This window comes from Heterostelium album (assembly GCF_000004825.1).
Source record: "Heterostelium album PN500 unplaced genomic scaffold PPL_contig27, whole genome shotgun sequence".
Lineage (NCBI taxonomy): Eukaryota > Evosea > Eumycetozoa > Acytosteliales > Acytosteliaceae > Heterostelium > Heterostelium album.
In genome coordinates, this window is record NW_008805104.1 from 1 (window position 1) to 14968 (window position 14968).

Sequence of the window (14968 nt, forward strand, 5' to 3'; positions counted from 1 at the left end):
ATAAATATTGTTAAATATTTGATAAATATTTTTCAAAATCTTGAATTTACCTCCCCATCGCACATATACCAAATTTATGATCAAAGTTAGTGTTTGAAAACATATTATTCAAATAGTTACAAGAGTTAAATAATAAATCAAATAATATCAGTAATACTATTGAAATTAAAAAATTTATACTACATTTCACATGTGAATATGTATGTCATATATCATATATAGTTTATAAAACGTTTTTTGATTTTAATCACTTGACTTTATGTATTTTTTGGTGTATTAGCAATTTAAATACTATACACCGACTACTATATAGTCTCACAGACTGTGATATAACTATTTTATTATATATGTAATTAGTCAATGACTGTATGACATATAGTATGACATATGTAGTTTGAAATTTCTACACACTGGTATGTTTTTCAAATAGATTAAGTTAACCAATTAAATTCCGTACAAGTACAACGCACCACGAATCAATTCAACTCCTAAACATTCATTTAATATCTTGATCCTTTTATAATGGTATAAACAGTCAATGAACTATATGTATATGAAAAAAAAATAATTTGTTTTATTTGTATTTTTCAAAAAAATCATACAAATATGAATATATACATATGTATTTTTGTATGTCAAAGTGAAAAATGTGTTAATTAGTGTTATTATAAAATTAAATAATTCAATTCAATTATATCGTACTTCAATTCATTCACATAGTGTTGTTATATTAACATTTAATAATAATTTTATTGATATAACCGATCGAGGTTTAGAAAATTATTTAATTTATAGATCTATAAATTTAATAAAGTTTATATTTATTTAATATTTATATTAAAATATATTTGATATATATTTATAATAAATATTAAATATTCAAATTTAATATTTGAGTTGAGTATTTATTTATTATATTTAGGAGTATTGCTTCGTACAGTGTAAAAGCATTGGATGGACCAGCCGCTACAATCACTGCGTACATACCCCAAATCATCCAGACTGCAGTTATCAAAACACTTCCGACGACTGCGCGAGGAATCGTCTTTTTAGGATCTTTAGTCTCTGCACCCAAAATGGCAGCGGTTTCAAAACCAACGAATACCAGAATCGAGAAGACCAAACCCCTACTCAGACCTGAGAATCCACCACTGTATTTACCGACTGGCGTGAATGCCAGTGGGTAATTTCCCTGGTCACCACCCTTTGCGACAATGATAGTAGTGAGCACCAGCAATATCACTGTTTCGCAACTAACCAACACCAAACTTATTTTTAACGCAGGGTTAATACCAATGAATGCCAGTGCTCCAATGAACAACAGCACGAAAACAGCACAAGCAATCCATGGGAAATCGATATTCAAATTATTAGTAAATACATCGGCTGTCCAACTACTGAATTGACTATATTAATAATTTAGATAAAAAAATAAAGAGTTAGAACAAAAAAAAATGTTTGAAAGTAAATAATAAAATACATACACAACAGTTTGGACAGTTAATATTCCATAACCTACAAGCATGAACCAACCAGTAATGAAACCGGTTGTTCCACCTAAACCTTCGGATACATAGCAATAGAAAGAAGCAGAACTATATACATATTTTCCAAAAGTACTGATTGTTGATGCCATCGATAAACAACATATAGTGGCAAGCATTAAAGTAAATGGTACATTTGCACCTGCAACCTTTGCAATTTGTCCAACCACAAAAAATATACCACCTAAACATATATATTTATTTTCCAAATTGGAAGAAAAAAAATATTGATATTAATTAATCAAAATTCATTTTGTAATAATAAAAGTTAAGATCATAACTTACATGTTGGACCAATTCCAGAAATGGACATTGCAATACAATGTACCAATCCCAGTGTATTCTTCTTTAGTTCGTTGTCATGTTGAGCTTTATCGTTGGTTAAAATAGCAGAATCACTGTTGTTTTTTGTATTGTAAATTTCTAAATCAGCAAATGTTTTTAATTCTACGTCCACAGTCATAGTTTTCTATCCCATTTAATGAAGTTTGTTACAACAAATGAAACAAAACAAAGTAAAACAATACCAAAATAATAAATTTTAAATGTTTATTCTTTTGTTCAACCCTTTTTTGTCAAATGATTAAGAATAATGATAAGGAATGGTTGAAAAATATGGCAATCGGACAACAATATTTATTTATTTAGGAATTATACAATTACTTTTTAAAATAACAATGGTGCAATTGAAAAATTTTTAAAACAGTATAACAAATTGCGTTGGTTTCACTATGATATGGAAATCGATATTATCATTCCGTATGCACTTGCAGTGGGTTTTTTTATTTGCTTATATGTTATTTATTTCTTTATATGCTATTTTTTTGGTTGTATTATTTGTATGTATACCAAAGTCAAAAAAAGTGTTAGATAAACACTGGTATATGTTTTAGTTGTTTGTGGACAGGTTGATATAAGTTTATATCAACCTGTCCAATAAATAACTCACAGTTTTTATATACACACACACACAATATATATATATATATATATATATAAATATATATCACACTTGGACAAACATGTTTAATTAATTAAGCAAAGATGATTCACATTTAAAATTAAATATTTGTTGAATTAATTTTCGCAACCATTTTAAATTAAACTACAAATCAGATTAATGCAATATGAAATATGACAACTTACACAATTTTTACTTTAGAACACTCGTTGTCTTTGTTGTTGTTGCTATTGTCATTGGCATCATAACCAACACTACCACCACCACCACTATCAGAGAGGAGGAGAGGTTCTTTCTCCGTTGTTGGTGGATACATTATTTTGCAATATAAATATTATATAACAATTTAATGTTCTACTACTACTAATACTTCTATTATTATGACTACCTCTACAACTATTTGAATTCAGGTTGGCTGAGAAAAGGGTTTATCTTATTATCTTATCTCACTAAATTTAAATAAAACAACACCAAAGATCTTAACCTAATATTAATAATTAAAAAAGTATGATTTATACTTTTCAACTATGATATGATATGAAGACAATGATGATTTATTTATTAATGTATTATTTCTTTTTAGTGTAAGAGGTTGAAGAATTCTTATTATTTTTAGTGAGGAGATTAAACTACTGATTGTTTAGAAGATATTCAAGTGATAATGAACAGATTATTTTTAATCAAAATGAAATTTTTTGAGAAACAATTTTGATCAATATGAAAAACAAAAAAACAAATCTAAATAAATTTTATAATATGATTAACTTATTTTTGCAGTATGTTTGAATGCACCGGTAGAATAAAATGATTCCTATCAGTTTAATAATTTTGGGAACTGATTGGGGGTGGTTATCATTATTATTGTTTAATTTTATAAAAAAATTAAAAAAACTAAATTTCGGAATAGTTTGTTTTTTTTTTTTTTTGGTTTTTTACATTATTTAAAACATACCATACGATTGTAGCAAATTAAATACTATTATTAGTTTGATGATTATTTCTATGAGTTAGTTTTATTTTGAAAATTCAATCTTTGAATAAAAATTTTTTAAAAATAAAATAAAATAAAAATAATAAAAAAAACAAATTTCAAACTAAAAAACAATTCCAAATTCATTAATACATTTTTCAAAACATTAATAAGTGAAGTTTACTACTTATCTGTTTTTTTAAAAACAACAACAACAACAATAATAATAATATAAACAAACAACTGTCTATCTATTTATTTATCTATAAAAGATGTCAGACGCAATTAGAGCTCAACTTGACGAACTCCTTGGTAAAGATAGAAATATGTTGGTAAGTATATTTATTTAATAATATGATATAGTTACAGTCTAGAGAATCAACCTATCAGACAGTGTTATTATATAAATATCTAGAAATAGAATGGTTAGTTAGTGTGAGTGTGTGAGTGAATGAAGCATCGGATTTATATATACTTTACCTACCAATAAAATAATACTACTACTATTTAATTTAAAGATTAACATTTATTTTATAACAAATAAAGTTACTAACTATTTAACTTACCTTTTTTTTTTTTTTTTTTTTTTTACTTCTTTATTTGTGATATCATTAATTTCTTATTTATCGATTGTTCAATAATAAATATATAATAATAATAATAACATAATATAGCCAAAGGAGAGAGCAAAGAGACAACCTCATTTCTCGGATCATGAAATATGTAAATATTTTCTATGTGGTTTGTGTCCAAACGAATTATTCACCAATACAAATATACGTGATTTAGGACCTTGTACAAAGCTACACGATGAAGATTGTCTTAAACAGTATGTATAATACATTTGTTACTTAACAATAATCTAATCAACTAATTAGCTAACTAACTAACAAACCAACTACTACTACTATTTATTTAGATATAATGCATCAAAAGATAAAGATCAATATGATTATGAAAGAGATTGGGTTAGATTGATGGATCAAATCATAACTGATAACGATAAAAAGTATGGTTTAATAGTATATACATATATAATAGAAAAATGAATATATCCATGAACAACTTGTAACTAATAATAAAACATGTTTATATAGAGTTAAGAAAAATAAGGAAAGATTGATTCTTGATGCAGCCAAGTTGGCTGCTGAAGAGGGTCTGCAAGATACTCCAAGTGAACTAAAGGTAGCTATCACTCAGATGGAAGAGAGAATTCAAGCGTTGCTCAAAAAGTCAGAGGAACTCGGAGAGGAGGGTCAGATCACCGAAGCACAGGATATGATGACTCAAGCCGAAGACCTAAAGAAACAAAAGGCAGAGATGCAGATCGAGGAGGATGCCCGCTCCCACGATAAAAAGATGTCGGTATGTGATATTTGTGGTGCACTTTTATTTGTAGGTGATAAGGAGAAGCGTTCAATGAGTCATCTCGAAGGTAAGAAGCATGTCGGGTACGCCAAGCTGAGAGCACACATGGAGGAATACTACAAGACCGCCAAGAGAGACTATCGTCTACCACGACGTGACAATTACAACAATAATAACAGAGACTATAATAATAATAGCAATAGAGATAATAACAGCAGCAATAACTATAGAGATCGTGATGGAAGAAGAAGCGATTACGGTGGTGGTGGAAGTGGCGGTGGTAGATATCGCGACAGCAGAGATAGAGACAGCAGAGATGGCAGAGACAGTAGAGGATCACCGTACAGCAGAGACAGAAGAGGTGGTGGCGACTACAACAGAGAGTATCGCGACAGAGACAGCAGAAATCATAGAGAAGAAAGAGATCGTGAACGTGACAGAGAGCGTGAAAGAGATGATAGATCATACGATCGTGATTACGACCAAAGAGATCACGACAGAAGATACTAGTCGTAGTAGTAGAAGCTTTATAACAAACCAAACCAAACCAAACTAAACCAATTCTCCTCACTCTTGACACCAACAACTAAATATCATTAACATAAAGGTACTATCTCATTATTATTATTTTTTTTTTAATTAAATAACAATCAAAAAAAAATGTAAAAAAAAAAAAGAATAGATTTATTTTTGTATCAGTTATTATTATTATTTATTTTTATTTATATTTCAAGAGAGAAAAAGTTGTAGAAATTTATTTTATTTATTAAAGTTTAAAAATAGTAAGTTTTAAGAAACATGAATCAGAAACAACAATATTATAATTCCCAACAATTCAATTCATCGTCACCAAATCGAGAAAAATACAAACATAACAAAACAATAAACAAAAAAAAAAAAAAGTAGTAATAAAAAAATTCTATTCTTATAAATGCATTCTAATTTTGGTATTCAAGTTTAATGCACCAACCATTAAAAATGATCTTGCCCTTAAATTTAGTACAGCTCAACACAGTCCAATGCTTGCATTTGAAGACACCACACACTAACCACCTAGGTTATTATTTTTATTTTTAAAAACACGGAAAGACACTCACTCTCGGTTGGTCACCTATCACTTTGCAATGAGGCATATGTAATGTGGGGGTACGATGATTTATTTTGTTTTTTGGTGTTTTGATAGGACTTGGGTGATATTACCATCATTGGTTAAACAAGACAACAGTGTGAAACCATTTTTTGATTTGAGGTGCAAATCAAAAGAAAAAGGGGGGAAAAATTATGATTTTTTGATTTTTTTTATTGCATAGGCTTCTTTGGTGTGATCATCATACTCCCTCTGGAGAGATAGTAGTATTAAAGTTATACAATAAAATAAACAAAACGAGATAATGGGCAATCATAGGTGTGTGTTTGCTTGTAGTTTTAGGCGATTCTAATCATCATTTGTGTGTGGTGAACATACAAACCATATTTATTATTAAGCATAAAATAATAATGACAATGATGATGTATGGAGCTCCAATCAAATTGCATTGAAAAGTAGCTTTATTACTTTTCAAAACAAAACAAAAAAAACAAAAAAGAAAAAACAAAAAAAAAAAAACAGACTAAAGTTAACATGCAACAGAACCAAAACCCAACATCAACTCACAATAACCTAGCAATAATCGATTCTCAAGAAATTTAGTTTACTAATTTATTATTATAATTTAATCAATCAAAATTCTTTTTTTATTTGAATAAAAATAATACCATACTTTTGATTAGTAAAATAATAATAGCAATAGCAATAATAGATATTAGAAAATTTAATAAACCATTAATCAAAAAACTAATCAATCGACCATCCGATTAACTATTTTGTTGTTGTTGTTATGTTGTAGTTAAACGATCGTTTTCATTCCGTCAAACCATATATAATCATTCGTTCATAGTTTCATATAAAATTGGATGAAATCTCTAAATATATATTTTTACTTTTTCTTGTTTGTCATATTTAATCTATCGAGTAGGTATTGGAGAGAAATTAGGAGTTTGATAATTTTAATGATCTAACGAAAAGTTTTTACACTTTTCCAAACCGATTCTAGTCAATTCTGTTTTTGGATCATATGATATCAATGGAAAATGCGAACTACTCGACAGCCTATCGATCTGTAACACAACCATTCCCAACACAACTTTTGTGTATATTTCAAGTGGTGTAACTCAACTGTTTTTAGAAACACAACTTAAAATGTTGGCAACTTCTCAAAGTTTAGATAATGATTCTTGTAGAAGTTCTACATTATTGTTACTTTGTTCAACTGTATGTTTTAAAAGCATCTCTAAAATTATTTTATATTTATTTTATTTTTTATATAGTTATATCCTCCATGTGTAACAAAACAATTTAGTAATGAATCAATTACTTTTCCATCATTCCCATGTCAATCAGTGTGTGCAGACAATTCTGGAAAATGTTCCTTCTATAATCCGGGTATTCTTCCAATTATGAATTGTAGTACAATCAATAGTTTCGGACAACCTGTCTATCCACAAAATAATACATACTATAACTTGACTCTAACTACTGGTGATAATATCACAGAGTCTATTCAATGTAATTCAAACTATACACTTAGTATCCCAGCTTGTAAGTTTCAAAATTATTACTGCTATTCAATCAAATCTTTAACATTTCTTATTGTAATGATTATAGTTTGTCCATCACCTTTAGCATTTGTACCAGAAAGTGAAAAACATGAAGATACATATTATTTATTGGGTGATTCAAGTTGTGCAATTCCATGTCCTTTCAAAGTAGATACCCCTCAAAAAGAATACAATGTCAAAGTAATGACATTGGTGTTGCACTCGATCAGTTTCTTTTGTTCAATACTCCTTGTTTTAATTAATGGTGTATTACCAAATGAAATTACTAATACAATGGGAAATATTCTATTCTTTGCAATAGGATCAATGTTGATTTCAATTTGTTTCTTCCAGAGTGTAAGTTGTTACAGAACAATTATATATCAATTAAATGAAATTTATTAATAGATTTTTAATTTTAAAAAATAGACTGCAAATGATTATTTCAGATGTGATGGTAATAGATATATAGTTCAAAAGGATACTAGATGTGGAATAAATGGATTTTTCTTTCAATTTGGTATTTTGATTACCATTTTCTTCTGGACAATGATTCTCTACGATTACTTTGTAACCATTAGAATGAAAAAGATTGAACACTATAGAAGATATACTATAACTATATGGACAATCATATGTATATTAACAATCCTTCCAATGGCAACTCATCAGTTTGCATCCAATTATATAACACCAAACTGTTGGATCATGGATTCTCAATGGCAATTAGGAGCATTTTATGGTAATTAAATAATAAGTTAATATAGTCTTTTTATATTAATATTAATTTATAATTCAATTTATCTTTTCACAGTTCCAGCAATGATTGTTATGGCTTTGGGTTTTTTATTTACTAGTTATATCATAGTAAAAATATTTATGTTATATAAAATTTTAAAACAAAAACAAGTATTAATATATAATGTATGTATTATTAATAATATAATTTGATAGTTATTATTTCTAACAAAGTTTTGATAACTTTAATTTTAGCTAAAATTAATATTTGTAATGTTGGTAGTACTATTTGATTTTGCATGCATTATTGCTTTCAAATTTTATTCTGAGCATCAAGTTAGTGTCTATGCTGCACAGTTGGAGAGTTGGGTATTTTGTCTCTTGACTTCTGAAAACTGTCAATTTGTATTGCCAGACTATGCAGTTCGTGTAATCCAGGGTATTTCATCTTCGAGTCTGGGAATCATTGGATTTTTGGCGTTTGGAATCGATCCCAGCGTCGTGACCAATTTCTATCAATCCAAGAAAGTTCTTTGGGTCCTACAGGTACTCGGTAATTCATTCTCTTCCAGCAGTAAATCATCGACTAGCAGCAGCGGAAAGAGAGATCAGCGTATGACTATGCTTTCGGAGAGCTCCAAGAGTGGAGTCTCAACTTCTTCACCACCATCGAGAACTCAATCCAAACTAAACCTATCGATCAACCAGAGTCAAGCACATTTGGCTACAATAACATTGGCAACCGAAGAACCATTGGAAAGAGAAGACGAACCCCAAACAGAGCCAGAACCATTAACAGAAGTTTAAAACAACATAACGTTATGTTAAAAAATATTTTTTCCATTCACCTAATTTTTTAAACATTCAAACCAACTACATTTCAAGTTGGCAATAATCGATTACAATTTTTTTTTTTAAATTAAATCCATCAATTTTTAGATGGATTGATTTCAATATCATTTTTTAAACAAACAACAGGACCAATGTAATTTAAATTTACTTCAAAGAATAGAATAAAATATGAGTTATTTATTGTAAATATTTTCTTTTGTATGATTTACTCTCTCCTGGGGGTTTGACCTTGGCTAGGTTATATAACGAATGGAGCTCTTCATCTTTCTTTGCCTGCGTCCACTCGTTTGAAACTAGTTTATTGATTGCTGAAACAAAGTCATTTTCTAGTTTATCGATGTTTGGACCAAAAACCTAAAAATTTAAAAAAAATAATTAATAAAAATATAAAAAAAACAATTGATATTAAACAGTAAAACCTACCTGAGATGTATTGAACTCGTTGGAAATTGATGTTTGTAATCAAAACTGTATCTTTGGAGAGATTCGGTGATTCTTTCCGTGGCAGGACTATATTTCACACCTTTCATTCGTTGAATATGAGTCAAATTACCACTACCAACACCAATAACTAAATGTGAAAAAAAAAAGATTAATCAAAAAAAACAGTTAACTTTGACAAATTTTTGAAATGGAAAATTAGTTTTTTATTTTTTAAACTATGATGCTTACCGAATCTAGTTTTATCAACAGATTCTTTGGCAGCTTCTCGATCTTTAAAAGGGATGTGTACCAATAAACAGTGATTGAAGTGGAGAACTTAGTAATGTACATCAGTAAATCTTTTGAAATTGTTGGTTTTTCCACCTCATCACAACAGTTTAATCTTTTTTTTACCATCCCACATTAATTTTCGACTTTCACCACACTAATTTTTGCTTCCACTCTTATAAAAATTTCAAAACTTTGTGTGACAGAGATCATAAAACATGAATTTTTTAGCCTTTTTTTTTGACCCAAAAAAAACATTTTATACTGCAACATATTTTTTATTTATATAAAAAAAAAAAATAAGTTTTTAAATAATTTTTCTAAATAACCTTCATATTATCTTATTTGAACTCATAAATCTATTATTTTAAAATTTAATTCAATTATTTGTTTTATTTTTAAATTTATATATATTTTATTTTTTCGAAAAAAATTCGAAAATTCAATTGAAATTTTTTTAATTCATCCATTTTTTGAAAATAAATTAAAAGAAAGATATAGTTGAAATAACAGGGTATAGAATGATACAAATGATCATACAGCAAATAACAAAAGGGATATGATATACTTTTTTTACTTCTGGATCCGGTGGTGCTTCACTGAGAGAATATGGAGAGATTGGTTTTTTCAAAATCAGTCATCTGTTGAACTGCACGGCTAGCATTAGTATCTTGCGAGCTACCTGATGGAAGTGGCATTCGGGAGAAATTATTGAAGATATCGACTTGGCAGTGGTTTCGTCTGGATGATATGATTGGACTGATTTTGGTGATGATCCTTCTACTGACTATTGTTAACTTCTTTTTGTAGATCGTATAAATATTAATTATATCTGTCGCTAATATATCTTTTCTATGATTATCTTTTCTTCTAGTGTTGTGATAGTTACTAGTACTGCAAATAGTTGAATGTTTAGATTTGTCTCCATATTCTCTCAGTGAAGCACCACCGGATCCAGAAGTAATATTGTTTTGGAACTTGAGAAATATCATAATTGCTGTTTTGATCTATAGGTAATGATTTGAAAACTTCACTCTCCCTATATTCCTTAATAAACACCTTAAGTTGTTTCCTGGATATAAAATTATTATTAGTTTGATTTTAAAACAAAATTTATTTTTAAAACTTTAATGATACTCACTTTGTATTTTCTAGTGATATTTTTTTATCAACTTCCAATACAGATATTTCTCCCTTTTCCAATACTTTATTTATTCCTTTTGTTTCATCTCTATCTTTTTTATTACATAATCTATTTACAATATAGTAAAGTTTGAAAATTGATCTGATTGATTATAGATATCTTTAGAGTCTATACTATTAAGATTCTCTTCTATATAAATAGAAATATTATTAAAATTACTATTATTTAAATTATTAATATTTTTTAAATAAAAACTTTGAATAATATTATGAAGATGGAAAAGAAGATTGGTTGAGTCTTGAAAAAGTTTCATTATTGATAAAATCCTCTAGTTTTAAATCACTAATAGTTTTATATGTTGACATTCTATATTTGATAAATAGAATAAATAAAAATATAAATATTAAAAGCTGCACAAGTAATTCAAAATTTTTATTTTTTTTTTTTTGAAGTTTATCAAAAAACCCTGGATTCTTAATCAAATCTAAATTTTCAATCTTTTTGTTTTAAATAGCAAATTTTTTGAAAAAGGAAAAACACAGAATTTGCACACATCTGTGACTCAAAAAAATTTAACAAATAGGAAATAACATAATATTATTATCTTATTGTTAACATTTAGTTCTAATCATGATATAATAATATCATTAAAAATATTTATATTTAACTTCATTGTTTTAATTAGTTTCTTTGTCTTAGTCTCTTTTTATTAAATTATATTTAGTTGTACCTCATCTCTTGCAAGAACAGGTTCACCTTTGACCATTTTTATTGACCTTAGATAAAAATAAAGTAAAAAGGAAAAAAAAATAAGTTGAAATTCTATCCTTAATTATATTACCTTTAAACAAAAACAAATTGGGAAATGGAACACAATATAAAATGTAGGGAAATCGGTGCTAACATTAGTTAGAAACTCCTAAAAAGTTCGTGATAAGAGATTGTTTATCTTGTTTTTGTCTTTTGGAGATAATCTTATCCTCATCGTCATCAGGTAACACATTATCTTTTGTTAAATCCTTTCTTTTCAGTGATTCAAATGAATTTATATTATCGTACGTCGACAAACAATTTGGTATTATTGGATTTAGGAGTGAGTAATGATATTTCTTTGTTGTTTTTGCTTTGTTCCAAGTATCTAACGTTCCACCAGCTTCAGGCTGATCACCTGCTCCAAAAGTGAATGCTATGATATAATCTGATTTAGATACCTTTGTGTTGCGAGCGTGGAACCCTTTTGATGTTGTATCTAGTGTGGCTTTAGTATCGACTATCTCTTTAATGGTATCTCTTCCAATTACACTCCCGAATGCTTTGTGATAGGTATTTGACATCTTTCCAGGATTGACTCTCCAATCCTTACTGCCGGAATCGTAGTATCTGTGTTCACCATCTTGAATCACAATCTTACAAGGAAGATATAATATCAATTTCAAAGTATCATTATCGTAGATCTCACTCTTTTTCAAAAAGAAATCAACAGCTACATGATCTAATTAATTTAGAATAATAGAATATATAGTTAGTTAATAGATTTTCTATAAACTAATTAATGATAGCTATTTACCTGCCCATGCTGCACCACCACTAACCAGTGTAAGTGATTTTGTATCTTTTTGCTCGCTTTTTTGTTCTTTGTCAAGAAGATTATTGTTGTCGATAAACTGTTCTACAATGTAGTGCATATAATTAAAGTGATCTAAAGTCAATTTTTTGGTTTTGTCTCTTCCTGCCGTGCCTATTATTGATAAAGTAACCATTTTTAAATTAAGTAACTTCACAAAAAACAAGATTGGTTTTGTTTTTTTGTTTTGTAAAGAACTATAGCCTTGCTAAAAAAATTTTCCAAGAAATTTGAAATTGGCAAAGTATATTTCTATGTCCTACAATTTTATTTTAATAAATCTGTACAAAATCATTGTATTTTTATTTTTAATTTTCAACTCGAATCTTTAGCATTATTGGTTCTCAAAGTTTCTATATATTTCGAATCTCTACTCTTTGCTATGAAATTGACAAGATCTATATTGTATCCGAAATAATCGTTTTCCAGAGGCTCTGTTCTCTCTTTCCAAACATGATTCTTGATTGTTTCTTCACTCGCCTGTTTTCTACGTGTCAATATCTTGTCGAGCTCTGCCTGTCTCTTTGACGACGATGTAATCGAAAGGTTTGTACAATCTCTAAAGTTTTCTGCTTCAACATCACATTTGAATTCACCGAATCTATATAAATTTCTAATCATTCCAGAAGGTGCTATTTATTTAATTATTGATCAGTATAAATATAATAGATGATTTCAAGATAGAAAATATAATAATCTTACAATAACAAGATAAAAATGCTTTTAAGAAAGGTGTACATGATATGCTTGAAGGCAATTCCGATGGGAACTCTACAGCTTCATCTTTCCAAACATCGTCTTTGCTCACTTCAAAGATGGAACCTGCTTTCTTTGTTGCTGGGTTATCTTTTTTAAATGCATTCTGTGGTACAAATAACACTTCATCTACACTCGAATACACTTCTATTGTTGAACTATTTTTAAATTTACTATCAATTGTTGTTACTGTATTATTTTCAACTTCCAACAACTTTGAATCTATATTATTTTCATTATTATTATTATTAATAGTATCTATTAATATATCTTTATTTTCATTATTTAAATCATTCATATTATTATTTATTTTAATCGACTACTTATTACAACACTCACATATTATTATGCATGATCGTTTTTTTTTTGTCAAAAAATTAATTAATTTAAAAAAAAAAAATTTTTGCTAAAAAAAACGAGTACAGTTTATTTAGATTTAATTAGTTATTTAAAAATCAATTTGTGTATATATATAGAATAAAAGAAAATGGCAGATACAGCACCAACTAAAATCGAATCACCAAATGTTATCAATAAAGTAGAAGTTGTAAGTATTATGATTGATTAAAATACTGTTAGACAGACAGACTTTACAATCAAGTAATAAGATGTGCAACGCCAACTAATAGACACTCGCTATTTTCAATCGAATTAGATTTCAGATAGACCAGATTGTGCAACTTTTATCTTTGTAGATGAAGATCATACACTTGGAAATGCTTTACATTATGTTTTAATGAAAAAGTAAGAATATTCAATCGTTTTGTGCTTCAGCGAGTTATTAACTATTACATTTATAGTCCAAAAGTTGATTTCTCAGGTTACAGTATTCCACATCCATCAGATAATAAAATGAATTTACGTATACAAACTAAAGGTAAGCTACTTGACCCATATCATAGCATTCTTGATTGATCAACCTTTATTCTAACATGTTATTATCAAATTGAATATCAAATCAAATAGGAAATACAACTGCACAAGACGCAATTATGAATGGTTTAAGTGATATTAAAGATATTAGTAAACATATTTTAGAAACATTCAATAATGCCATATAATAATAATAATAAAAAGTAAATAAAATAAAAGCTCAAAAAAAACAACAGAAATAATATTTATACCATATATAATCGATTTTATTCATCTTGCTCTGTTTTTGTTCTTTTTCTAGTTGTTATTGTTGTTCTTTAGATCTTGTTCCTCTAGACTTTTTACTTGTACAAAGTCAACATCTTTTTATATTAAATTACTATTTCTCATTACTAATGCCTCTAGCAATAATATCATTGGATAATAGTTGATTGTTCATAATTATGAACTTAATAATCAATAATGATAATAAATGTTTAAATCATATGGTAATCGTAATAGTCGCTATAGATTAGAAGGAAGGTGACATTATAAAATATATTCATAGTCTCTAGATGATAAGGTAAGGAGAGATGAATAAAGACGACGTCGTGATTATAGGAATTGATAATATTGTCGTAATGTATTAATCAGGTCAGTCTGTAGACGAACGCATTGGTGAAGAATCTAATCAAAGTCATATATACTCTGATGCGCAGTTATGTCATAGGCATGATGGCCATCCTACCAACCGATTATTCTGATAAAGAATAATAGCTTCAAATGATATAGAAATCGACTATATATAAAT

General features: G+C 27.9%; 8 protein-coding genes across 8 annotated transcripts; 3 read left to right on the forward strand and 5 right to left on the reverse strand.

Annotated features, from left to right (window-relative positions):
* Positions 1-789: 789 nt before the first annotated feature.
* Positions 790-2007, reverse strand: PPL_00001 (APC family permease; the record flags this gene model as incomplete). The annotated part of the gene is made up of 4 exons (XM_020571048.1): positions 790-797; positions 988-1406; positions 1485-1728; positions 1830-2007. The coding sequence occupies 4 exons, from the start codon at positions 2005-2007 to the stop codon at positions 790-792; spliced, it is 849 nt and encodes a 282-aa protein (XP_020426637.1).
* Positions 2008-2184: 177 nt separating this feature from the next.
* On the reverse strand, positions 2185-2821 carry PPL_00002 (uncharacterized protein; the record flags this gene model as incomplete). The annotated part of the gene is made up of 2 exons (XM_020571049.1): positions 2185-2206; positions 2691-2821. The coding sequence occupies 2 exons, from the start codon at positions 2819-2821 to the stop codon at positions 2185-2187; spliced, it is 153 nt and encodes a 50-aa protein (XP_020426638.1).
* A 926-nt stretch (positions 2822-3747) lies between these two features.
* crop (LUC7 domain-containing protein) lies at positions 3748-5353 on the forward strand (the record flags this gene model as incomplete). The annotated part of the gene is given in 4 exon segments (XM_020571050.1): positions 3748-3807; positions 4150-4304; positions 4395-4497; positions 4517-5353. 4 exon segments carry the CDS (start codon positions 3748-3750, stop codon positions 5351-5353), a joined length of 1155 nt encoding a protein of 384 aa, XP_020426639.1.
* Positions 5354-6340: 987 nt separating this feature from the next.
* On the forward strand, positions 6341-9025 carry fslF (G-protein-coupled receptor family protein; the record flags this gene model as incomplete). The annotated part of the gene is made up of 7 exons (XM_020571051.1): positions 6341-6354; positions 7046-7154; positions 7211-7481; positions 7548-7837; positions 7910-8222; positions 8295-8404; positions 8474-9025. The coding sequence occupies 7 exons, from the start codon at positions 6341-6343 to the stop codon at positions 9023-9025; spliced, it is 1659 nt and encodes a 552-aa protein (XP_020426640.1).
* A 371-nt stretch (positions 9026-9396) lies between these two features.
* On the reverse strand, positions 9397-11238 carry PPL_00005 (uncharacterized protein; the record flags this gene model as incomplete). The annotated part of the gene is made up of 7 exons (XM_020571052.1): positions 9397-9424; positions 9494-9641; positions 9743-9784; positions 10671-10788; positions 10811-10853; positions 11042-11114; positions 11145-11238. 7 exons carry the CDS (start codon positions 11236-11238, stop codon positions 9397-9399), a joined length of 546 nt encoding a protein of 181 aa, XP_020426641.1.
* A 368-nt stretch (positions 11239-11606) lies between these two features.
* On the reverse strand, positions 11607-12685 carry PPL_00006 (uncharacterized protein; the record flags this gene model as incomplete). The annotated part of the gene is made up of 4 exons (XM_020571053.1): positions 11607-11627; positions 11656-11701; positions 12069-12417; positions 12493-12685. 4 exons carry the CDS (start codon positions 12683-12685, stop codon positions 11607-11609), a joined length of 609 nt encoding a protein of 202 aa, XP_020426642.1.
* Positions 12686-12864: 179 nt separating this feature from the next.
* On the reverse strand, positions 12865-13603 carry PPL_00007 (EMI1 family protein; the record flags this gene model as incomplete). The annotated part of the gene is made up of 2 exons (XM_020571054.1): positions 12865-13181; positions 13252-13603. The coding sequence occupies 2 exons, from the start codon at positions 13601-13603 to the stop codon at positions 12865-12867; spliced, it is 669 nt and encodes a 222-aa protein (XP_020426643.1).
* Positions 13604-13792: 189 nt separating this feature from the next.
* rpc19 (DNA-directed RNA polymerases I and III subunit RPAC2) lies at positions 13793-14921 on the forward strand (the record flags this gene model as incomplete). The annotated part of the gene is made up of 5 exons (XM_020571055.1): positions 13793-13852; positions 13961-14049; positions 14106-14182; positions 14272-14328; positions 14812-14921. The coding sequence occupies 5 exons, from the start codon at positions 13793-13795 to the stop codon at positions 14919-14921; spliced, it is 393 nt and encodes a 130-aa protein (XP_020426644.1).
* Positions 14922-14968: the final 47 nt, after the last annotated feature.